This window comes from Ictidomys tridecemlineatus, chromosome 16, assembly GCF_052094955.1.
Source record: "Ictidomys tridecemlineatus isolate mIctTri1 chromosome 16, mIctTri1.hap1, whole genome shotgun sequence".
NCBI classification, from domain to species: domain Eukaryota; kingdom Metazoa; phylum Chordata; class Mammalia; order Rodentia; family Sciuridae; genus Ictidomys; species Ictidomys tridecemlineatus.
The window spans coordinates 41,488,762-41,515,755 of NC_135492.1; the positions used below are offsets into that span (position 1 = coordinate 41,488,762).

General features: G+C 34.8%; 1 protein-coding gene across 18 annotated transcripts in view; it reads right to left on the minus strand.

Annotated features, from left to right (window-relative positions):
• The window catches only part of Setd5 (SET domain containing 5), a 76,010-nt gene that overhangs the window by 43,179 nt on the left and 5,837 nt on the right, over positions 1 to 26,994 (minus strand). For 9 of the 18 annotated variants that reach the window (XM_078033519.1, XM_021732045.3, XM_078033517.1 and 6 more), the window contains exons 2-3: positions 4,632 to 4,691; positions 1,235 to 1,421 (exon numbers count right to left, since the gene is read on the minus strand). In XM_078033519.1, the coding sequence (XP_077889645.1) occupies positions 1,235 to 1,305 (71 nt within the window). In that variant the 5' untranslated portion in view covers positions 1,306 to 1,421; positions 4,632 to 4,691. Of the gene's footprint in view, positions 1 to 179; positions 405 to 554; positions 652 to 1,234; positions 1,422 to 4,631; positions 4,692 to 26,994 lie in introns of all 18 variants that reach the window. The other 9 variants (XR_002484850.3, XM_040290360.2, XM_040290348.2 and 6 more) reach the window with 2 other exon arrangements.

A 26,994-nucleotide genomic window follows, 5' to 3' on the forward strand; every position in this document is an offset into this window, starting at 1 on the left:
GAAGAAATATACATGCTCTTTAATAATATTCTCAGTTTTTAAGGAAGAAAATCACTATTAATGAGGGATGCCATTCAACCCAAAATTCTGGTACAGTTGCTTTGCTTTGCTGAAAGGGGAAGAATCCCCAGGAACTGTGAAAATGGCAAGAGAAACAGGGGAATTAGAGCAACACCCACCTCACTCAAGAAGTGGCTGTGGGATCAAGAGTCTGAACTGGACCTGAACATATTCAAAACACCAGGATTTTTCCAGCCCAGACCCTAATCCCTGGTACTGCCTGGAATAGACTTGGCTTCTGGGGGTGTGCTGCCCCCTAGGCCCCTTGGGTCTCTTTCGCTGGACTTTCACATCCTGGTGTAGTGCCACTTCGTCTTGAAAGGTAGGGGGCTTCCACTTCCTTTCTGTAAGCAAGGAAGATTGGGTACAAGGGAGGTAAAAGGACAAGAGGGGAATCTGTGAGCAGGGGGAATCTTGGACAACTTAAAAGAGAAGGGATACAAAAGACTAAAATTTTTAAAACTGTGATATAAAGTTGTATAATGAAGGCCTACCTTCATTGTCATTTGGCATTTAAATTCTTCAAAACTGAGAGTTTATTTTAGGGATTGGGCTTTTCGACAAACTCTGAATTCCTAAAGCTGCTCTTAGCTGAAAAAAAAGTTTGGTACCACTGATTTTGAAGGTCCTCTTTCTAGGCAATGAATATTATTAAAAAAAACAACAACAACAAAAAAAACACCCAGATGATACTGCTCTCCATATTTTCTACCCCCAAATCAGAAGGTCTAAGCAACCTGCCCACATAGTTTCAGCCCCTTTACTCTAGAACAATGAGAAGTACATAGGAAGAGGCCTTCAAAGGAAATCAGTTGGAAAGAACACCTCCTATCTCCCTCCATCAGAATAATCATTAACTCTATGGAAGCAGGTAGTGACACCTACTTTATTTCAATCTTCCCCACCTATCAAAACAAGGAAAATGCAATCACTACTTTGCAACTTTGATTCTATTAATTATTTACCCCCAAATCCTTCCCTAAAAGCTCCTTTCCTCCCCCTTCTAATTCCTTTTTCCTCCAGCTTCTAGGGGAGAAAAGGGCAAGGTCTAATGTCATTTATAGTGGGATACACTTTGGTTAAGAAAATAATACATAGATCTTATTAACTACCATAAGAAAACTGTCTCCATACAAACTGGTAGTGTACCTATTATCTAGGAAGTAGCACTTACTCTGATCCAGCAGCCATATCTGAGTAGGATGTATCTGGTGTGGTGACTCCCAGAGGGATTGCAATGCTCATGACGTCAAACACAGCAGAAAATGGAAATCAAGGGATCCAATTAATGGAGACTGACCACTCTGAGAGTGGGGGTGAGCTCCAGAGCCTCAGCCAACATGTTATGGACATGAGGAATCCTGCCACAGGAAAGAAAAATATCTTGTAACTAGGTAGTTCATTAAATTTACCCTAAATGCTATTAAACATTTTTATATTGTTTTGATAAGGCCCCCAGCAGTGCAGGATCTAACAAATAAGTTTTAAGAAATAGGATGGTTATTACAAATGCACTAGTTTAAATAAAATAAACTCTATATAAAAAATTCAAGGTCTTCGTTTAAACTGTGCGCCACAAATAAACAAAGTTTTACAGACAGAAAAGATCAACTTGTTTGTATTTGATTGGACACAGTTGTTTCTTCCTGCATTCTTTTGTCACAGAACACTTTCTTCCTTCTTTCAAATCATTTTTATTCTAACTGTAATTTGGGAGGAAGATACAATTATCTTAAGGACTGTATTTGGAAGATAATATACACTGCTAGACATAAATAAAAACACAAACCATGGGGAAGGCTATGCCCGTATGAATGCAGAGAATAAATGGGAAATCTATATACTTTTGGTTCAGTTTTGCTGAGAACTTAAAATTGTTTTAAAAAGAGTGTGTGTATGTGTGTATATATATCTTCTGTCCATCTCTCAAGGGGCAGCACAAAAAAACTATAACTACAAATAATATTGTTTCATGACAGAGATTAGAGAATTGTGTATGAAAAAAAGGACTGAAGGCTTGGTGACCACAAACCAGTGGAATTTGGGAGGAGAAAGATTTTCAAACTCCTGAAGAGAAAAAAGGGGAAAAAAGTATAGTAAGAGATTTGGAAGTATGGTACAAAATGGAAATTTTGTACTATTTTACATTAGTGGCTTTATATCAATGTATAAAACAATTAAAAGGACAAAACCACAGAAGCATTTTATGGAGGAAAGTCAATGTGAATGTAGAAGATCAAAGTTAACAAGGATTTTTATAAAAAAGACTACATATGGATTCATGACAAATAAGAAGAAAAGCTAAACAATTATTAATACCCCCCAAAACACAGGAATAAAAAGTACATGACTCTGAATGAATCCAGGGGGTTAATTCAGATTTTCAATGGTTAAGTTGATTTGAGATGTCTAAATCTTATTTTGATTGACCTGAATACAAAATCTGACTATGAATGAGGCAAAGATTTTTCAGACACATGAAGATAACATTACTTTTGAGCCATTAGTTTAGAATGCTAGAATAGTTAGCTACAAACCAAGAAGTTTGCCCGGGCCCATAGGATATCAAAAAGCTGGCTCTCACCAATGAATCCATGACTCCCCAGGCATTGCAATATACATGTTACTATCCAACTGGAGATAACAATGCTAGATCTACTGTTTCCTTATGGTTCACAATAGAAAAGTTACTTATTTACTTTTTGCCTTTGGGCCAGGCTTACACATAAATGTTTCCTTTCCCTAGCAATATATCTAAACAGATTATGGCTGCATATCCTCTAAGCCACTGGGAAATTGAAATGAAATCTGCAATGTCAAAACAGAGACCACTTACCAAATAAGCCCAAAAGGGCACAGTTTGGTTACAATTCTTAAAAAAAAAAAAAAAAAAACAAGGCCCAAAGTTGCCTTACCACACAACCAGAATAGAGTCTAATAATGATCGCACCACCCCCCTTGACCACTAAAAGGAATCTGAATCGTGTTATATTTCTGAAAAGGACATTTAAAAAAGGGAGGGGTTACTCAACACGAAGGGGGGGGGGACCCTCTGGCATTGTCATTATTATCGTATGCCTATAAAAAAAGGAGGGGGGGACAATTTATAAACCTAGACAGAGGTTTTTTTCTGACATTAATTTTAAAGAGACATACTTAAAAGAAAGAGTTAATTCACCTAATATTTCCTCCAGGAATAAATAATGATTTCTACATTCCCTAAAGAAATCCTAATACAGTGATTTAAATATATATAGTTGTAGTTGGACACAATACCTTTGTTTTATTTATTTATTAGCACAAGCTATGCAAGTGATCTACCACTGAGTCATAACCCCAGCCCCAAGACAGTGACTTCTGATAGGTGATAAGTAACTTTAAAAAACATTAAGTGGGGCTGGGATTGTGGCTCAGCGGTAGAATACTCGCCTATCACATGCAAGGCCCTGGGTTCGACCCTCAGCACCACATAAAAATAAAAATAAAGATATTATGTCCAACCATAACTAAAAAATAAATATTAAAAAAAACATTAAGTGAATTTCTTTCATTTTCCTTTTGTCTAGTTTTATATGATCCTTCCTCCACAAGCTTGGCCAACTCATTCCAAATAATGCTTTCATAATAACAAGGCTTAATTCAAATTCTGATAACTACTTCAAATTTCTCTTATGTAACATTGAAAATAGGTGGGCATGGGGGCCCATGCCTGTTATCGCAGCAGCTCTAGAGGCTGAGGCAGGAGGATCGTGAGTTGAAAGCCAGCTTGAGCAAAAATCAAAGCACTTAAGCAACTCAGTGAGACCTCGTCTCTAAATAAAATACAAAGCAGGGTTGGGCTTAGTGGTAGAGTGCCCCTGAGTTCAATCTCTAGTACCAAAAAAAAAAAAAAAAAAAAAAAAAAGGGAAGAAAGAAAGAAACCAAACTAAACCAAACCAAAACAAAAAAACTACTGAAAATAGTTCCTTCTCTATATAATTAGGTAAAATGCAGGTATTAAAATACTCAGTGGTAGAGTGCTTGCCTAGCATGTGTGAGACACTGGGTTCAATCCTCAGCACCACATACAAACAAACAAGCAAACAAATAAATAAATAAAGGCACTGTGCCCATCTACAACTAAAAATAATAATAACAATGATAAAAAGCTCACTGAAGGCCCTCTAAAAGATCATGTAGATGCAATAATACTCTAGTTTTTATATACCAACATAACAGACTCCTGTTTAGTTTATCAAGCTCAGCAGTCATAGCAATTATTAATCTATAAACATATAATTTAGAGATGTGTACTGGAGAGAGCAGTTAAAAATTAACTGTCTCTAGGTGGAACAATTTCAAGATATGTTTTACTCGTTACTCTGTCTCTTACTACCAGAACATAAACTGTGTGGATAAGAATTTTTGTCTATTTCATCAGACTGTATTTCCAATTGCCAAAACCCAACTGACATATAAAGAAGGTTCAAGAGATAATTCATGAGCAAATTAAAAACACCATTATTGTATCATGATGTCGGCATTCATGACATGCAAGAAATAAAACAAATTAATAATTTGGGTCAGTCACCTTTATATAGACCTCTGAATATGAAGTCCCCCAAAATTATCTGCCAGTAGCTCTGAAGACCTAGAAAAAGTTGAGACACAAATTAGCATAGGAAGAAATAACATGAATGAACAGAGAATGGAATTCTACAGACATATTAAAGATAATTTTGTTTCATTTCTGTATAACATTTCCTCTGGTTTTGTTTACCATCCATTTTATCCAATAATACATTTTTTTGTCCTTTAACCGGCATAACCCATTTTCCTGTAAAACCAGACACTAAATAAAGGGCGGTGAAGGAAATTAACTGTATTTAAGCAGTGATAAACACTTATTATGTCATTGGCTAATCCTTTGGTTTCCTTCAAATTAGAATTCTCTCCCATTTCCCAAGGGATTGTCTCTCTCCTCTGCTGACCCATTCCACTCAAGAAGCTTTAAAAAAAAAAAAAAAACTGTCAAATTTACTCTCCAGCCAGATGAGAGACTACAAACACCTATTAAGTTTTTTGGGGGGCAGGGGTGGGGTGCGGAGGGAAGTACTGGGGATTGAACTCAAGGTACTTGACCACTGAGCCCCAGCCCCAGCCCTATTTTGTATTTTTTTTAGAGACAGGATCTCACTCAGTTGCTTAGCATCTTGCTGTTGCTGAGGCTGGTTTTGAACTCATGATCATCCTGCCTCAGCCTCCTGGGATTACAAGTGTGTGCCACTGTGCCCGGCCACCTATAAAGTTTTAAGTTCATATTATCCTTTACTTTCCTCTCATTCCATTCCATCTATCCTACAGAAAAGAATGACAAAAGGGAGTCAGTTGTATGTGTAAAGAATGCTATAATGGAAACATGCTGGAAAATGGAGCTTTAATTAATATTCCCAAAGGGAAGGAAAATAGATGAGCCAGATTTGGGGGGTGGAGGACGGCAGCGTCGAAGATCAGTATTCCTTAAAATTTCAGTGTTTTCTCCAAAATATAAAGTTTAACATTAGCCAGAATGAGTTATTAAAACCTGAAATACTAATTATCATAAACATGAAAAAAGCTTTTCCTGTACTCCAGTTACCAAGCAATAGAGCAATTCACTTTATTTATGTTGATATTTTATGGATTTGATTTTTTAAAATAAATCATTCTTTTTAAGAGCATACTCAGGAAGAAGTAGACTCCTTTAGCAATAGTAAACAAGAGAAAGGACAAGAGGGGAAAGAGAAATGATTGTATAGTAGCAGAAAAACTAATGCATCAGAATTTCAATTTCTTATCTGTTAATTAATAATTAGTGCATAAACACTAATAAGTTCTTGGATTCATAAACAGAACTAGCCTGTCCTAGTAATGACTACTGTTTTAAGTAGTTACCATCTACATGCAGCTTCTAGGGATTGATAATTACCCTGTCTTTTTAATTGGGTTCAGAAATGACCAGTAATTTCCTTATTATCATGATAGTCTCTTTTCTATAAGATTTGCTGAAAGCCCAAGACCAATACAATCTGTCTGGTCACCTTCACAGAAGACAAACAAAAGTTGTTTTAACAACAACTCCAACAGAGATTTCAGAAGAAAAATTGCATCAGACAGGTGAGCCGGAAGCAGCTGGGAGACAAGAGTCCAATAAACAGCCAATCCAATGAAAGAAATTCAGAACAAGTCTGCTTCAGTAATCCTGTGAAGAGGACTGGCAGGAAGAGGAGTGCCGCTTCAGAAAAAGAACAGGCCTCATATGCTTCAGACAGTCTTTGTACTGAGGCTGTGGACCTTGGCCATTATCCCAGAAATGATGCAATCCTGATGAACAAGATCTGCTGCCAGAGAAACAATTGTTAACAGCCTATGCAGACAGCAACTCAGCCAAGGAGCAATTTCTGATCAGCTCTCTCCATAAACCATGAGAATGCCAAATCTCTTCCTCAATTGCAGTCTCCGATGAAACATAAGTGAATATATTTTCATATCTATAAGAACAAGTAATTTCTCAAAATGTCCTTTTCTTTTTAATTCCTTAGGCTTTGTAATATGTATCTACTTTGCACTTAAAACAAAACACTGAGCATTTTTACTTTTATATACTGTAATTTGTCAAACATTAACAGTAAGGTTATTACATACAAAATTTACACTTAACAGTCCTCACTCTCATAAGAAAAATCTTTTGGGAGGTAGTAGCTTCTCTAAAGTGTGCCACTGAAACCTAGCATTCAATTATGAGATTTCAAAATAAAGACAAATATACACACTAATTCTGATATCAGAGAGGTACATTTCATAAATTTGAAATTATATGGAATTCAACGTTAAATACTGGCATCTTATTAGAGGAAAAAGAAGAAAATGTATTCTTGCTTAGGTTGACACAAAAAGCTGATTAAGCAACATCACCTCACAATGCTATTCACAATGACTGAGGAGCAACAATATTACAATATCACTTCTGATCTTACACGAAGGTCAATATTTTTTTTTTCATTTTGTTAACCACAGTTTAGTTAAAAAAATATCCCCAATTAAAAAATATCCAGGGCTGGAGCTCCAGTAGAAACACTTGCCTAATATATGCGAGGCCCTGAACTGCAAAAAATAAATAAATGAGTAATCAAAAATCCTCCCTTGAATTCTCATTTCTAAGCCTGTTTTCTAGTTTTGATATAAGGTTTTTCACATTATATTGTTACAAGGCATTTTTTTCTTTCTTTCTTTCTTTTTTTTAAAGAGAAGTGAGAGAAAGGGAGAGAGAGAGAGAGAGAGAGAATTTTTAATATTTATTTTTTTTTTAGTTTTCGGCAGACACAGCATCTTTGTTTGTATGTGGTGCTGAGGATTGAACCCGGGCCGCAGGCATGCCAGGCAAGCGCGCTACTGCTTGAGCCACATCCCCAGCCCAAGGGATTTTTTCTTACTTCTTAAAGACCCTACATGTAGCAAATCTCACTTTGGTTGTAACCTGAAGCTACAACCAACCAAAATTCACTTCTGAAACCAACAGCCCTTAAATTGAGATTTAACAATAACACAAGCGTCTAAGACATGTCCTGAAATAAATGTATTCAGTCCAATGGACTATCCCTATATCTGGGACTATTAAAAAGCAAAATTAATAGATACATATAAGAGCTCTAAAGTAGATCTTGAATAGGCCAATAAATAAATAAAATTTCCTCATGAAGAAAAAAAATCATAAAAAATTCAACTGGGGTCAAAAGGCAGTCATTAATTTTAAGATTAAATTTTTGAACCTAGGCTGACATTGTTGCTCAGTGGTAGAGCACTCACCTAGCATGTGCGAGGCCCTGGGTATGATCCTCAGCACCACATAAAAATAAATAAATAATATAAAGGGATTATGTCCAACTACAACTAAAAAATAAATATTAAAAAAAAATTTGAACCTGATTATTCAAAATTCTGCTATACATGTAAAGCTGAATATTTTCTTAAATAACTCTATGCTGCTAAGTATTTTCTTAAATACTTCAGTTCCTCTTTTGGATAATTTTGTAAAACAGTAAAAAGGAGAATGGGGAAAGAATATTAGGAATTTTTCTGAATGATGATTTTTTTTACCATCAATTTTAAAATCACAGCTCAAAATGCAATAAATATTTAATTGCATTTTTACTTACATGATATCTTGTTTGAGAAGTAAACATAAATATATGTGGCAAATGCACATATTATATAGTCTATATGCTTATTTTCCATCTCAATCTGAACTTGGAGCTAGGAAAAATTCCACAGTTTTATAATAATATATAGCTTTTTAGCTTGGAAGAAGTGTTATTCCAAGTGGCTAACACAATTTATGTAATGTCTATCATCTCAGTTTTCTCATGTGTACAACAAAAGCATAACAGTCCGGCTGCCTCATATGTGCACATGGACTTGCATTTGTAGCAAATAAAAATTTAAATGGCTTTGTCTCTTTTAAGTGTGTGAAGAGGAGCTGCTCATAACCTGAATATAGCTAAAAATGATTTTCACTCTTCTCTATTCTTCTCCAATAGCATGAATTTAATTTTGCTAGAGCAGACAATGTGGGAAATATGAGAACAAAAACAAAACAAAACGACATAAAAGAAAGAGAGAGAAAGGTAATAAGCATTAAGAGATGCAATAAAAAAGTTCATGCAACTGATAGGCTTACAATCTGAAGCAAGTGAATACAGGTAAAAGATCTAGGAGTTCAGGGCTGAAGAGAAAAAGAAGAAAAAACAATGATTGGGGTAAACATTAAGAGTCCAAAGAAGCATCATGACTTAGTAAGGTAGAGCCAATGTACATTTTTTGTTGCCTCCCACCTCTTCTCTCCTATACAAACAGTTTATCCTTTGGTTTCTTTGCTTGAATTATACTCTAGGGGCTACTGGGCTTGCATAATAAACCAAGGTCTATAAAAACTCTGGAGTTTACTAGCATAGAATATAATTAAAAGTCAATTAAAATAAAAACTCACTTTATTCCATAGTAAGAATTTCTTCCTCAATGAAAAATTTCATTTGTAATGAATATTACGGAGACCAAGTCATACACAGTAGTACTTGGAAGAGACAGGGGGAATGCTGGTAGTGTTAAGACTATGTGCAAGTAATAGAACTAAATACTATGATTTTAAATATTTACTGCTAAACTAATCAATAATGCTTAGACTCTTTGTATGCTTAACAAGAATCAGGAAGAAATCTTCTAATTATCAAATACAGTTGATTCCCTTGAAGAATTTAGTTTTTTAAAATTGTTAACAAGCTAAGAATACACATCCTGTGTTCTTAGGCTCAGAGTATGCTTTGGAGATGGACGCAATAGCTTTATTTTATTCATTTATTTTTTTGTAGTGCTGATGATTGAACCCAGGGCCTCACACAAGCTAGGCAAGTGCTCTACCACTGAGCCAAAACTCCAACCCCTTTGGAGACTTCTTACCAGGAATGTACCCCACTAGGTAGGAAGAGAACCCTCAGACCTCTCTACACTTCGTTGCCTCTGTGAATTTAAACCTTTTTCGTTTTCAAACCCTGAAATGAAGATCACTTTTACTTATAAAGGTGATTATGTACATTCATAGGGCATTAATATCCATTATACTTTCACAAGTTTAGGCAAAGGTTTCCAGAGTTTGAGAGTTTAGAGTATAATTCATTATTTTATGGATGAAGAGAACAGAAAAAGATTAACTTGTGGGGTTGGGGGTGCAGGTCAGTAGGAGGGCATTTGCTTATTAGCACGTGTAAAAAAAAAGATTTAACGTGTAAGAAAGTTAAGGCGATTTTAATGTCTAAACTTTACTAAAGCAATTACTACTTACTTTTGATAATGTCTGAATTAAAACTAATTGTTTTTATTTCTTGGTGCTGTTAGATAAACTTAAAATTCCTGGCTCTCCTTAGGTAACTTTGAATTGTTGTTGCTGTTTTTTTGTTTGTGGTACTGTGGATTGAACCCAGGGATACTTTGCCACTGAGCTACATTCCTAGCTCTCTTTATTTTTTATTCTGAAATAGGGTCTTGCTAAATTGCTGAGGATGGCCTTGAACTTGTGATCTTTCTGTCTCAGTCTCCCTAGTTACTGGGATTATAGGCTGCGCCACTGTGCCTGGCACCTTGAGTTTACATTATGTAGATTTGCCTTTTAAAATTCATTTGTCCTTTACATTGTTTTAATGCAATTATTTTTCTTTTTGAAATTAAAGAGCCCTTCAGGTGACTGTACACTTAACTCAGAACTGGAAACCACTGGTTCCCAGTTGAAAATGCATTAGCTCTGTGTTTTTTCCTTGTGTGCTGTGTGGATTTGTCCACTTCAGCCTTTCATATAGGGTTTATAGAGAACAGATTTGCCATGTTGAAAAAAAAAAGAGAATGATTTTCTTAAAAAAAAAATCCTTCCTTTTTTCATTCATTCAACAAACATGAAATAACTACTATGCATGTAAAAACTATGTTAATTGCTATTTTAAGATGTTTCTTCTATCCAAAGTAGGAGAGGGTAGACAATTTGAAAACTCTTTAGGTTCGACTATATGCCAAGTATTGCATTTTTATAACCATGAAGGGGAAAAAATAAAAACCATAAAATGTATTTCTATAACTGAGTAGATTCCTTCCACCCAGAAACCCTAACCCACTCCACGGTTTACCAGTGTAAGAGTCAAAAACAAATTCTTTTCTAAATCTCTTATGCTGTTTCGACAAAGCTCACTGCTAACTGGTCTCCTGGAAATTTGTATAAACAATGAAGGCAAAGGGGCAAAAAAATTCTTCAAAATACAGAAGAATCTGACCACACATGTTCTGTGATTCTTGGCAGATCAAGTGGCAAAGAAAATAGCAGTAAAGAAACGTAATGCTGGGCTGGGGTTGTGGCTCAGTGGCAGAGCGGCTTGCCTAGCATGTGTGAGGCACTGGGTTCGAACCTCAACACCACATATATATATATAAAAAAGTAAAGATCAACAACCAAAAAATATTAAAAAAAAAAAAACCATAACGCTTAATTCTGATATGCTCAATAATCCCCACCTGCATGGCTGCATCAATATTAAATTACTTATAATTAACTTGTTGGGCTGGGGGTTGTGACTCAGTGGTAGAGTGCTTGCCTAGCATGTGTGAGGCACTGGGTTTGATTCTCAGCACTGCATATAAATAAATGAATAAAATAAAGGTCCATCATATATATATAACAAATGTGAAAACACCAATATTCTAGGCATTTGCAGGTAAATGGAGTTAGAGAAGATAATGCTAAGTGAAATTAGCCAATCCCAACAAACCAAATGCTGAATTTTTCTTTGATATACAGAGACTGATTCATAGTGGGATAGAGAGCGGGAGCATGGGAGGAATAGACAAACTCTAGGTAGGTCAGAGGGGTTGGAGCAGAAGGGAGGGGACACGGGGTTAATAATGATGGTGGAATGTGATGGACATTATCATCCAAAGTGCTGATATGAAGACGCAAATTGGTGTGAATAGATTGTGTATACAACCAGAGATATGAAAAATTGTCCTATATATGTGCAATAAGAGTTGTAATGCATTTGGGGCTGGGGTTGTAGCTCAGTGGTTGAGCACTTGCCTCCCATGTGTGAGGCACTGGGTTTGATTCTTAGCACCATATAAAAAAAATTAATAAATAAAGATATTGTATCCATTTACAACTAAAAAAGTAAAAAAAGAATTGTAATGCATTCCACTGTCACATATAAATAATAAATAATTTTTTAAAAAACAACAACATTCTAAGAACAACAAAAAGCAGAAATGAAATTCTTGAGTGGCTCCCAAGAAAAAAGTAATCTCACTGGTTCTATAACCTGCTTTTAAAATTTAAGCAATGTTTTAAACATCTTTGTATAAACATGCACAGATCTACTCCTCCTTAAATTATGCCAAAGTATTCTCTTCTATCAATTCTCTGCAAGTGGATGTTTGAACTGTTTCTAATTTCCCATAATACACAGAATACTATATTAAACATCCAGGTATTTACCTTTTGTGTGTGTGTGTGTGGTGCTAGGGAACCTACCCAGAACCTCATGCATGCTAGGCAAGTGCCCTGTCACTGAGCTATACCTCTATCTCCTATCCTTTTCTTTATTCATATGCACAAACATTTCTTTTTCTTTTTGCGCACAAACATTTCGTTTTCATTTTGTGCACAAACACTTCTTGAGGATAAATTTCTGTAACTGCAATAACTACAATGGCATAAACATGTTTATTAGTACCAATGAAACTAACCACCAGAAAGTTAAAACCATTTTACATTTTCATAAACAATTCAGTTCTTGATTGATAGGGGAAGGCTAAATTTTATAAGGTCTAAAATAATCTCAATTCTAACTTTCCTTGTACAGTTTTTTTTCCTCAAAGGTCCTCTGCATTCTAAAAGAAAACCCTGAAATGAAAATTAACTGTAAATTCAACAATTATGTGACTCACCTCCCACCCCCAACTTCAATGCTGGGGATGAATAACAGGCCCTCACACATGCCAGCAAGCATTCAACCACTGAGCCATATCCCCAGCCCCGTGATTCACTTTTTTTTTTTTTTTAAATATTTTATTTCTTAGTTCTTCAGCAGACACAACATGTATGTTTTGTTTGTATGTGGTGCTGAGGATCGAACCTGGGCCGCGCGCATGCTAGACGGGGCACGCTACCGCTTGAGCCACATCCCCAGCCCCCAGTTATTCACTTTTTAAAATTTTTTAAAAATTGTAGATGGACATAATACCTTTATGTGGTGCTGAGGATGGAACCTCACACATTCGAGGCAAGCATCTACCACTGAGCTATGGCCCCAGCCCCCATGATTCACTTTTAAAGACTAATGCTAACTGAGTAGGGCACTGTGGTGCATGCCTATAATTCCAGTAACTTAGGAGGCTGAGGCACGAGTAATATCAAATTCAAGGCCAGCCTCAACAACTTTAGCTACACCCTGTCTTCAAAATAAAAAGGACTGGGGATATAGCTCAGTGGTAGAGCACCCTCCCAAAACAAAAAACAATTTCTGTTCTGATGTGGTACTTTCCTCTAAAATTCTTTCATAATAATTAGCAGCAGACCTCAGTTTTTTTCCCCCTTAATTTTGTTGGGATCTTCAAAATAAAGTTATATGAAGCAATATTTCAGAAACAAAGTCTTTTCTTATAGTTGAGATAACTTATAATTCTTTTGATAGAATGCAACCAGCTCTAAACTTCTTCCAGTAATGAAAAAACAAATTATGCCAGCCATCTGTAATCTAGCTGGCATCTGTAGAATTCTGACTGAAAAAAGCAAGTAAACTAGAAGATTTAAGCTCTTCGTTTCCAAACAGATTATTAAGACTCTGTTCTAGTGTTTCTGCCATAGGGGTATAAAATATTCTTCATTTTTAATCATCTCTGGAAAGAGAAGAAACCCAGAAACTATAAGAAGCTTATCTGTACCGATTAAAGGACACAGCCAAAATATTGACCTAATTTTTACCTAGCCATAAATTCATTTAACATACTCCTCTATGACACCTGACACTTCCCTGGTTCAAATTCATGTTCTGGCCAAAAGGACTTGTGTTCGGGGGAATCCTCCTTTTTGTTGTGCTGGCTCTAGCACCTGAATGAAAAACCTGCATACAGAACTACTTTCCTTTGAAGTGTTTCACAATTTGTCTTAAAACAATCCATTCACCAACAATTCTCAACTTCTTGTAATGATTTCAAGGTTGCATTTTATCAGTGAACTGGTCTCACTCCTTCAGATTCTCAACCTTCCAATCTACTTTACATTCTTCTAAGTTAACCCTTTTAGAACATATCTTTGTTATCATTCCACTCTCAGAAGTCTACAATGGCTCCCTTAGTACTTATTGAGTTAGTTCAAACTCCTCTGCTTAAATGAAACAAGACCTTCTTTGTTAGTTATTAACTTGTTTCTTGTCCTTTAAAATTTTGTTCACAGTATTCATCCTGCTGGATGTGTTTCCCCCATCTTAAAAAAACAAAACAAACTTTTGTATTATAAAAAATTTCAAACAATTATAAAACTCCAGACAACTCTGCAACCAACTCTATGTTCTCTACGTTTAATCAACAATTAACTCCATGGCCAGGCTCATACACGCCCCCACCCCTGCCCGAATTATTTTACAGCAAATTTCAAAATATCAGTTGTGCATATCACATCATTCTTTTGCAAAAGTTCAGATGGATTACAAAATCACACAATTTGCTGAGTAATGTTTAGTGTGATGATTATACACTTAACTGTTATTTAAGTCCAGTTATTGAAAAATAGGACCAAATCACCATCAATGCAAATATACAACCCTATACAATCTATTACCCAAGTAAATCACCATAAATTGTTTTGATAATGTGACTAAATTTACAATACTTCTAATTTAAAAAGTAACAATAAACAAGTTAAACACTGATATACATTTAAGTTTTGCCTAAGCAAAAGTAGCCCATATTTACTCAAACAGGTTGTTGAGTACCATGCAATTTTTGGAATGGTGAGTCCATGAAAATAGATATCTGAACTATAGCTAGTGGCTTGTAGTCACCCAAGACCTTCAACAGTTCTAATCATCCAAGCAACAAAAATATTTAACTTAGGACTGCAAAAATTTCTCAGAACTTAATATAAAAAAATGACCTTAAAGCTTTGATACAACTGTATTTGGGACTCATGTCAATAATTAATACTTAAATTAGCCCCAGGAGACTGATAAAACATTTTTTTTGTTAATAAATACAAGTGGCAGAGTAAGTTGCTTCAAATTCTTGTACAAAACATAAACATAACCACATATCATGTTAAATTTTCCTTTTGAGAGAGAACTGAACAACAGCAGATGAGGTAGAGAGGGAAGATGGGAGGGTAGGGGAGGGGGGATAGTAGGGGATAGGAAAGGCAGCAGAATACAACAGTCACTAATATGGCATTATGTAAAAATTGTGAATGTGTAACTGATGTGATTCTGCAATTTGTATTTGGGGTAAAAATGGGAGTTCATAACTCACTTGAATCAAATGTATGAAAGATGATATGTCATGAGCTTTGTAATGTTTTGAACAACCAATAAAAAAAAATTTTTTTCCCTTTGATTTTACTGTTTTCTAGAATCACCTCTGTTGGCATTCTGGTCATAGCAGATTTTGAACCTAAGCAATGCCAGAAATCTAGCACTGAATTGGCAAAGTAAAACACAAAGTATTCTTAAGATTTCTATCCATTATCTATTTTCTGTTCTCATTAAAACACCTATTTATTAACTCATTTTTTCCTGGATGAAATATTTTCAAGTGTTGAATATGACTGTTTCTGAACACTTAGTAACCAATGTAAAAACACAGACTTAAAAAAATTCCATGCTCCAGATTCTATCAAATGTCTGATAGACCACCATTAATAACTAAAAAGCAGTGGATTCCAATATTTTTGGGAAAACGATTTTTTTTTCAAGTGCAAACAATTCTACCTGTTGATTAGAAAACCATTTAAAAAGTATTTTATGGAAAACTAACAATATTTCTACAGAGGATTCTTTTATGATCCCTGCCTCAGAAGGTGCCCTACCATTGACATACTGGGTCTAGTGACAAGCCACCATGAAACTCTTCTGTAAAAGCAATGTCTAAATTAAAACACATAAATAAATAAATAAATATTTTTTAAAATTACATGACCAATGAAGTTAGGATTTCTTAAGAATCCACCAAGATTCATGATTGCTTTTAACATTTAAAATTCCAACTCTTTCCCAACTCTGTGTATGAAAATAAGAAAACCCCATTAGTCTTTCATTTGTTCTTGTACCAATATTCCAAGATTAATCTTGGGTGTAAACTGGCTTTTTATTGTTTTCCTAACAGATTTCAGACTTAAAATACTTCTTAGCTATTATGTGAGCGCACACACACACCCCTGTGAATTTCTACCAGACTTGCTTTGGTGAATTACTCAAAGGAGACAATATTTGCTTTATCTTGGCAATCAGCCTGCTACATTACAAAGGTACTACCTTAGAAACCACTCCTTATTCTCCTGAAATACAAATTCTTTTAGGAAGTCTTTCCTAACTTCTAGATCTGTTATTAGTGCTTTCCTTTTTTCACTTCCTTTAAAAATATCTGAACTATCAAGGACAATGGAGTGTGCATCAATACCAAGTCTATACAAGTAAACTAAGTAGGACTCAATTTCTAGTAGTAAAATTATTTGAATTTCCAAAATAGAAGCTTAATTCACAAATCATTTCTTTGATTAAAACAACAACAACAACAAACTGGGGCTGGGGTTGTAGCTCAGTGGTAGAACGCTCATCTAGCATGTGTTAGGCACTGGGTTTGATCCTCAGCGCCACATATAAATAAACAAAATAAAGGTCCACTGACAATTTCATATATATGAATGAACAAAACAAACAAAAACTGCTCTCACAGGTGGGCTTCATAGTGGTTTGATGTTTGTCCCAAAAGATCAAAGCCAGTCATTTTTTGGGTCAATGAAGAATTAAATTGACTCTGGTACTTGTTGCTATTTTAGGAACCAAATCCTAGGATAAATGTAGTTTTTATCTTTTTATACTGAGGATTGAACCCACTGTTTCCCACTGAGCTATATCCCTTGTCCTTTTTTGGGAGGTCTTCCTAAATTGCTGAGGCTGTCCTCAAATTTGTGATCATTCTCACTCTCCCAAATCTCTTGGACTACAGGTACACCCCACCCTACCAGCTGGATGGATACTTGTGGTCCTTAACGATGTTAAGATGTGATAGACTATAAACCATTTCTTCAGAAAAATACAGAGAAAAAATCTTATGTGAGACTTTTAGGAATTTTTAAATTTCTGCTCTATATTCATTCCTCAACTACAGTCAATCTGGGATTAAAAGAGACTCCAAAGTGACAAAATGGTAAAGTATGAGTTCTTGGAAGAGGCCTAACTCTTTCAAAAGTTACAATCACTCTACTAAGGAACAACCCCCAATAATGTACCATCATTTCCTTCTTTATCCACATCCTAGGATCAAAAGGCCCTTGTTAGGCAAAGAATCCTGAAGAAAAAAAAGAGCAAAACTACAGAGGGGTAGCAATATCCAAAGTCAAGAGCAGAGGAAAGGACAGATTTTATCAGTAGAGTTTGTAAAAGATTCCAGAAATATGGTAGGAGATATGGTATAATAAAAAGATCCTGGAATCAACCAGATTTGGTTTACCATATGATTCAATTTGTTTATACTGTAAACCACCTAAGAGCACTGTCCTGAGAATTAAGCAAGATAATGTTCATAAAAGAACCTAGCAAAATATTCAATACATTGCAGACTCCCAATTTTGGTATACTGCATTAGAGTAAGAGGGAGAAACAGAATAGAAGCCATGATGAAGGCAGAACTACTTTCCTGCTTCCAAGGCAATCCTATCAAGTATAGAAGAGGAATCTATAGTTGGAGTCCTGTAACAACTGGCTACTAAAAGTAGTTACTAACTGCAGAATAATATCCTTACTCAAGTGTTTGGTTAATTTTCTTAGGTAAATCTTTACCATTGGGTATTGATCTGACATTTTTATAATCTTTTCAAATATTCAACCATTTCATGAAATGAAATCTATTGTAAGCTACACATAATTTGCTTTCTCAACCTTCTGGCCAGGAATGCTTTCCAAAATCTGCATAGGCTTTTAAAAAATATTAAAATTTAAAAGTCATTATGTATCTTTGCCACCTATTCTATTTTTCACTGTAAATATTATGTGATGGTCAGGAGAGCAAACGGGCGTAGAGGGAAAGCAGTACCAATAAGAGACACAGAAACATCTGGTTATATTCATCACCAGGTCTCCTTTATCAGGACCCACCACAGTCACGTCTATGAATATTTTTGTTTTAAATTTACAGTTTTTTATTATAAAAACTTTCAAACCAACAGAAAAATAAAATTATATACAGAATTCCATTTAATTATTATCACCATTTCAACAGTTGATCTTGCTTCATTTATTACCTCCTTTCCATTCTAAAGTAAATCCCAAACAACCTTTTATTTCATCCATAAATATTTCACCGTATCCTTAAAACATATATTTTTTAAAAAAAGAAATGAGCATTTAAGATCCAGGCTTTTTTGGGGGGAGAGGGGGAGTCTAGTCCACCATTTTGTCCATTGCTACACCTCCTATTCCCATATCTAAAATACCATCATCCAACCTGAATTCATTTTAGCACTACTCAATCTCACTCTAATCTCAAAGTATTATAAAAAACAAAAACTTGAATTCACGAGTAATCTGGTCTTATACAGCTTTATCTGAAGGCACTAAAAAAAGCAGATGCTAGGGCTGGGGTGATAGCTCAGTAGTAGAGCACTTGCCTACATGTGTGAAGCACTGGGTTCGATTCTCAGCACCACATATAAATAAAATAAAGGACCATCAACAACTAAAATATATATAGTTTAAAAAAGAAAAGGCAGGGGCTGGGGTTGTGGCTCAGTGATAGAACGCAAGACTTGTGCTGTGAGGCACTAGGTTCGATCCTTAGTACCACATACAAATAAAGGTATTATGTCCATCTACAACTAAAAAAATATTAAAAAAAAAAGAAAGAAAAGGCAGATGCTAAAATTAGAAAATTAAAATAAATTCTATAACTGGTTAATATACATGAAAATATTTAAAATAATATAATTTCTAAAGTTTGAAGAATGAAAAGGAGCTTTGTTTCCTTAAAGTTCCTTTCTCTATTAAATTTTTAAATGTGATTACATTTATATTATAAGCACTGGCATATTTATAGTCTGAGGCCTCAAACAAATTTCAGTTAAATAACAATTATCCTTTGTTAATAATTAGTTCTTTTCATATAACCCATGGAGTCATGAAAATCAGCTGCTGTTTACAGCATCTGGACATTATTTATTCTAAGTAAGATTCATAGAGTTTAGAAGAGTAATCAAATATTCATAACAATAATATCAACCACCAAAATAAGTTAACCTTTACTGGATGTTTATTTTGCAACGGTAACTGTTTCCTCAATCCATTTCCATGCACTAGCTTATATAATGCCCATAACTATTTTACTAGGAAGGTACTAATTCCTATTAAGTCAAAGAATTAAACTTGGCAGGAAACTTGAGTAAGAAAACCAGAGCTAGAATATGAACCAAGATCTATCCAATTCCAAAACACTCACATTCTTGTTAATCACTATTTTTTCACCATTTGACAAATCCTGATTCAGTATTTTTATCCTATACTACACTGCTGAAATATGGTATTGTAATTTTAAGATGTTATAGCTAGGGGTTGGGGTTGTAGCTCAGTGGTAGAGACCTTGCCTAGCACATGTGAAACACTGGGTTCAATCCTCAGCACCACATAAAATAAATAAAATAAAGGTATTGTGTCCATCTACAACTAAAAATTTATATATTTTTTTAAAAAGATGTTACAGTTAGCAAGAATAAGGCAAATTTAATGAGTTCATGAGTTTAAAAGATCTAGCTCAGTGCAGTGGCACATGGCTGTAATTCCAGTTACTAGAGAGGCTGAAGTGGAGGATCCCAATGGTAGACAATGGTAGAGCCCACCTGGGTTGAATCCCAGTACTGCAAACAAACAAAAATATTTTAAAATATTTAACTTTGTATTTAAAGCTTATAAAATCAAATAGTTTGATGCAGGATTGGGTGACACATGCCTGTAATCCCAGTTACTTTAAAGGCTGAAATTGGAGGATCCAAGTTTTAGGTCAACCTAGGCAATTAATTCAGCAAGACCCTGTCTCAAAAATGAAAAAGGCAGGACTGTCTTGTGGTTCAGTGATAGGATATTTGCCTAGTATGTTTGAGACGGGTTCGATTCTCAGCACCACATATAAACAAACATTTGTTTATTTTATTTTACTTAAAATAAAGGTCCATCAACAACTAATAAAAATATTTAAAAAATTAAAAAGGCTGGGAATATATAGCTCACTGGTAAAGCAACCCTGGGTTCAATACCCAGTACCACCAAAAAACAAAACCAAAATCAAGTATCTTAAATTTTACATGACAAAATAAGAGATGACATTCTTTCTTTTCTTTGCAACAGTAATCCTCCAGACTCAGCCTCCCCAGCTGCTGGGATTACAGGCAAGATCCACTGCTCCCAGCTGGATGACATCCTTTCTAAATAACATCTAAATTAAGGTGAATTATTCAAGAAATATTAACTGATAAACTATATTAAAAGTAGTACCAGTTTGCCAGGTATGCCCAAAAACAGGAGAGAAATATGAGCTAGCATTTAGAGAGAGAATTTACTGGAGAAAGGAGTTTCTTATTTCAAATTTATATTTAAATCAAGACATTCTGTTTCCTAAAAATGAATTTAAAAAACCCATGTTCCTCTTTCACAGAACAAAGATACCAGGTACTGAAAAATCCAGGAAGACATAGTTTTAAGTAAACTAACTTAAATGTTTCTTGTGTTAGAAGTATGACAAAATATCATTTTGAATATTCAAGAGGAATTTGTAAATCTTACATATAGGAGAGGGAGAACACAAGGTGGAAGAAATGAGGAAAGCAGCTAGATTTTTCTGACCACATCCAGTTTTGTAAATTGCACTTAGTAATGATTTAAGTATTTTACATAATTGCAAAACAAAAAGTAGTCCCTGAAAAATCTGAAAGTACAAGGAAACAAATTACTCTTGTTGTATATCAAGCTGGTGGCAAAAACACAGAGAACCATTCCAAGTGATTTCAAAATACTGTAATTTGACTGAGTATCTCTAAAGGGATTTACCCTAAGGGCAAAAATAAATAAAAACAAAATTAAAAAAAAAAAACACTTTTCAGTAATCACATTGACCTACCATTCTAAACTGTTTGAGTGTATTGTGGCACGAAGAAAACTTACATTGGTGTTAGTGGAAACCAGGATTTGGGGACATAAGGAAAAGGAAGAAACATCAGTTTACATAAACATTATGTACTACTGAATTTGAAATGGAAGTCATCAAGCACTAACAAATGAAATAAAACATTTTTAATGCTCAGACCACTGAAAAGGTGTAGAAACAAGTACTGATCCAAGAGCAATGAACATTCCTAGTACACAGACTGTGGTCCGTAGGCACCATTTCTCATTAAAAGAAACTAGGAATTTTTGCAGAAATAGTTGGTTTCAGGTTTGGGGTAGAATATGTACAAAATGATCCTGGAACATCTTGCTATACTAGAGAGCAAGGAAACAAACAAGGGGAGAGACATATTAAGAATGAATTGAAAGGACTTTAAGATCCAACAGCCAAAAGCAGGACAATCTGAATGTCAAAAAGAATAACAGCAGAGATTATAACATATCAAACATGTTTAAACCATGAGTACACAATAATACTTCACAGATCACCTTTGGAGCTTGCTGAATTACTGATTCATTATTTTGAAAACTGGTAAATAGAATGGGGTGGGGAGTAGAAGACAAGCACTTATCTTGCCTTCTGTAGTCAAATAATATGTGAATATTCCAGAAAATAAATGTAGAAGAGATAATATCACCACATTTTGGGGGTAGTACTAGGGATTGAACTCAGGGGTACTCGACCACTGAGCTACATCCCCAGCCGTATTTTGTATTTTATTTAGAGACAGGATCTCACTGAGTTGCTTAGCACCCTTCTGTTGCTGAGGATGGCTTTGAACTCACTATCCCGTCTCAGCCTCCGGAGTTGCTGAGATTACAGGCATGCACCATCACACTCGGCAATATATCACCACTTTGCAAGCATAAAGGAAAAAATGGATCTAGGCAGTGATCCTGATAGTGTGGTTTGAGAATCCTGAAGTCTTCCTCTAGATTCTTTCAGGTGATATGACCTCATTCCTTTTAACTATATTATCTGTACAAGGCCAGATTTTGTTCACAGTTTTTAACCAAAACAACTTAATCACAACATATTAGAGGCAGAAGCAGTTATGGAAAAGGCAGCTGTCTTCGATCGAGTCTGATACTAAAGAGATTTGCAGATGTAAAACAATACTACTTAAAAAAAAAAAAAAAACTTGGAGAGCTGGGGTTGTAGCTCACATGCTTGCTTGCCTAGCATGTGTGAGGCACTGGGTTTGATCCTCAGCACCACATGAAAATAATTTTTTTTTTTTAAAAAAGGTATTGTGTCTATCTACAACTAAAAAGAAGTAATTAAAAAAAACCCTTTGAAATAGTTTTCATCTTCAAATCTACACAGATAAAACCCACACAAACAAAAGCTCTAACATCACATAGACAGGTACACGCTATAAAACTCAATGGAAGTACACAAATAACTATTATAAAGTATGTTTGTAACCTATCTAGTCACCAATTTACGTGAAGGCAAGAGAGGTCATCTAAATAAAACTGGATCCTATTAAATGACACTTTAATCTTTAAAATCTGAAGATTAGGAACTCTACAAAACCATAAATTTCTTAGGCAAGCATGCTACACACACACACACACACACACACACACACACACACACGAAGAAAGCTTAAAGAATCAAAACTTAACAATTATCTGCAATTTATATAGCCTTTATTTCTTAACCAAGTGGATTTATTGGGGGTGGGGGGTTGGAATGCTGACTCTAGAACCTCATGTGTTAAGCATATGTACTAGTCCTAAATATATAGCCAGGCCTCAAATATATTTTAAACTAATAGTTTAATAAAATCCAAAGGAAGTGTTTTTATTCTATTTGAAATTTTTCATAATGAAAATTTAAAAATGAATCAAATCTGTATCAATTTCTTCCCATACAGTTAACTAAAAGGAGAAAGAAAAGGCATTCTAAAAATTACTCATTTGGAAATGGGGGTTCATAGAGACCAAGAGATAAATCATAGCACAGAGGAGACTCCAGAATCTGAACTCCTTCATGAAGAAAACTGGATTGTTAGGTGGAGACTAAAAGTTCCATGACGACCTATAATTAAGGTAAGCATATAATTTATGGTCCAAACTGGGACATATTTTAAGAGTGAAAGGGGTGCTATTACTAATTATGCTAAAGTAGCAGGCATCAACCAGGTCTGTTCCAGGGAAACTAAGACACTATCTATAAACAATTGTTTTTAAAAATCATTTTCACTAAAGATATCCAACTTATTGTGATAATTAAGAGAAAACTCGAAAAACAGAATTGACAAAAAATTTGACTTTCCATCTCTCTTGTCACACAGTTATTCCAATAATAATAATAATAATGTTTTGAGGGTAGGATTTCTACTTCTTGCTCAGTGTACTATGCAAACTTCCAGCCATTTCTTTTCATACCAACAGTTCATGATAAACTCTTTTAAGAGGAAGGTTACACCTACCCAGAGTCTCACTTGTCTAAAAATACATGTCTTCCCAGGGGACTCCACAAATGGCCTAGCCAGACTCCTACTCATCTTATGAACTGATATATTATTCCTAGCAACACTTCAAATTTTAATGGTGTAGGGGTTAAGTAAGGAAGACTGAAGTAAAAACATATAGATCAGGTTAACCAAGTCCAAGGTTCCAAATGAAGAGGTCTAGGTCTAAGTGGTATGGCTACAGTAACTTTTGAGCTTTAGATGTTAACATAAATTTTGTTTTAAGGACTGGGGATATAGCTCAATTGGCAGAGTGCTTGCCTCGAACGCACAAAGCCCTGGGTTCAATTCCCAGCACCAACAAAACAAAACAACAACAACAAAAAAAACAAAATACGAAAGTTTTATTTGCTACAAATAAAACTAAAATTTGTCTAGACAGAACAAAAACATTTTTAAAAGGGCTTCAGAATTTTAGATGTGCTCCTAAACTTCCCTCAGACCTCTTTACCTTTATTTCATTTATTTATTTTTATGTGGTACTGAGGATTGAACCCAGAGACTCACATGTGCTAGGCAAGTGCTCTACTATTAAGCTACAAATCCCATCCCAGTCCTATTTTCTTTTCTTCTTTTTTATAAGGCATTCCATCTGGTATTTCTCAGGCTGTGGGTATAAAGATGTATTTGCTTCCATGATTATAGTAGTTTGTACCATAGAAACTGAGAAAATAAAAATTTATGCTTTCATACAATCTAATGCTAAATTCAGCATGTAATTAATCACACACTGCCTCAAAAGTCCTTCTCTTTGATAAAGTTTTTTAAAAAATTGTGCCCTAATGATTCTATCCCAAATGTTATAATGAACACATTTAAAAAAATGGACTCAACAGTCCACAACAAAGGAAAATGTAATATAAATGCAGTCTAATTATCAACAGATCCTTCCAGGTTCTTCTTCCTCAGAAGTGAAACCTTTCTTGGATACCAAGAGTGTCCCAATATTTGATTATTAACGGTAGAGCACCCTCCTTCTTCACAGAAGCTGTGAAAGTACAAATTGTATGTGTTATGGCATGCACAGAGGATGGTGGTAAGAAACAGAAAATTCAACAAAGCCCAAAGATCCTAACAGGAAAGGAATTAGAACTCCCCCAAACATGTATTAAAATTAACATGAGACCATTATTCAATATGCTAACAGATACTAGAACATCCTAATCATATCATTATATCTAAGAATTATGAAGTAATCATCTTGCAGTGCATACACTTATTAGATTATTGGGTTTTGAGTCTTCATTTCCAGAGCAGGGAGAGGAAAATCTCAGCATCAGAAGACAAGAATAAATGTTTTGAGGGTAGTGTTGAATAAAAAAGGCTGGAAGGATAATTCACACAGCTTGAAGAACTCAGAGGTATGAAAAATTTATATTCCAATAGCTATTTTATTCCTACTAAGGTTACAGGGCTAGTTCATATAAAGGTCTATTTTTTTTTTTTTTTTTTTTAGGTCTGGGAATTGAACCAGGGACTCTCAAACACTGAGCCGCATCCCCAGCCCTATTTTCTATTTTATATAGAGAAAGGGTCTCATAAGTTGCTTAAGTGCCTCACTTTTGCTGACGCTGGCTTTAAACTCGTAATTCTCCTCTTAAGCCACTCAGCCCAGTAAGGTTTAATTTTTTCAATCTTATTTTAGTCATATATCTAAGTTACACAAATTATTTGGAAATTCAACACAAACTGCAAGTTTAGTCTATAGAAGGGCTTCCACCTTTCTTCAAGCTAATAATACTAATAGTGGCATCTGGCAGTAATGATGGTGTGAAGAGCCAGTGGAAATTATGCTTAAAACCTTTCTTTCTGTAAAAGGTTAAGAATCTCAAATGGTTTATCAAGAAATTGGAGGACACTAAAAGTTTTAATATCTCTACCATAGACTTTTCTCCCACATTTTAAAAAATTCTAATTTGTTATGTATCACAGCAGAATGCATTACAATTCATATTAAACCCACAAGCACAAATTTTCATGTCTCTGGTGTACATTCTACCACAGACTTTTAACAATAGGCCAAATTAGCTTTATATTTAAGTATATATAAATAAATCCAAAACTTAATCATAATAAAAAATCATATTAGCCCATCCAATTTCCCCCCTTTTGTCCTAGTTTCTTTTTTGCTGGGAAGAGGCGTAGTGAGATAATAATAGTAGGAAATAAGGTGGAGCAGCTGCACAGGCAAGATGAAGTACAGTGTGTTTCACCTCCGTTCTAGCCTACTGATGGCTAGGTCTTATTAAAAACGAGATTTGCTGTTTGGGGAGCCATACATCATTAAAATGTTTAGAATCAAGAGGTGGTCCCCTATTTTCTCACTTTGGCAGCAACTTTTTAGGGCCTCTAGCAGGATTCAGTTAATACAAGCCATTCTGAAGAGAATTTAAATTATTTAGGAATATTCAAAGGATGTGTACCTTAATGCTAGCAATAATTGTCTGCTATAGACTAGGGCTTGAACTAAATTTTAGTCCCACAAATCTAGGGAAATAACCCAGAGAATTATAAAGAAATGACTACTCTAAATATCTGTAATAATATTTAATATAGTTCATCGAACTTCACCTTAATGTTGTTATTTTACTGAGACACTAACAGTGATAATTACTTAGATCTCCTTTTTCAGGTCAAAACGTTACATCTATTATAACTACCAAGACTAATAAACTTTGTGAGGTTTGCTAAATAGAATAATAGATATTATAAAGTTAGTATTTTTTGGTTATATCAGGTTAAAACAATCTCATCTTTGCTAATCCATAAAAAGAAATTAGCATCTCAATTGGTGTTTCATGCAATATGTATAGAAAGGAGAACTTTAAGACTAGTTTAATAACATTGCAATACAGGTGGTATCTCATTTAAGCAACAGATGTGCTCTTGGAAAACTGAGCTCAAACGAGCTACTTATAAAAAAATCAAATATTAATATATAAGAACATATACATTCATATGCTGCTTTACAAAGGAGGAATCCTTTGCAATCCAAATAATTGCTATATAATTTATAAATGCAATTTTTAAAAAAAGAACAAGCACACTTGTATTGTTTCAAATGTATTTTAAAAGTAACTAAAAATATTGTTCAGGTCACTGATCCTTTTACCATTTTAATGAAAACCTCAAAAGTAACCCAAATTTTGAAATATTTCATGATTTTACTTCAAAGGGTCAGGTAATCTAACCTCATGATTCATTTTAGATTAATAAACTGGATGCAACCACCCTAGCCTTCAGCTGGGAGTTTAGCACAAATCTATCAAATAGTATTTAGCCTACACTAAAGAGGTTGGGGGGGGGGGGAAGGAGTAATCCCTAGGGAATATGAATTCTCCAAAACAGGGAAGAGGGTGAAAATAGTAAGTAGCCTTTTCCTCAGTAAGCATGAAAGCTAGACAATGCTTTCCATATTACTGAAATAAAACTGGAGCTAACAATATGCAACTATTTCACAAAGGGAAACAAATTATTCTTCATGTTC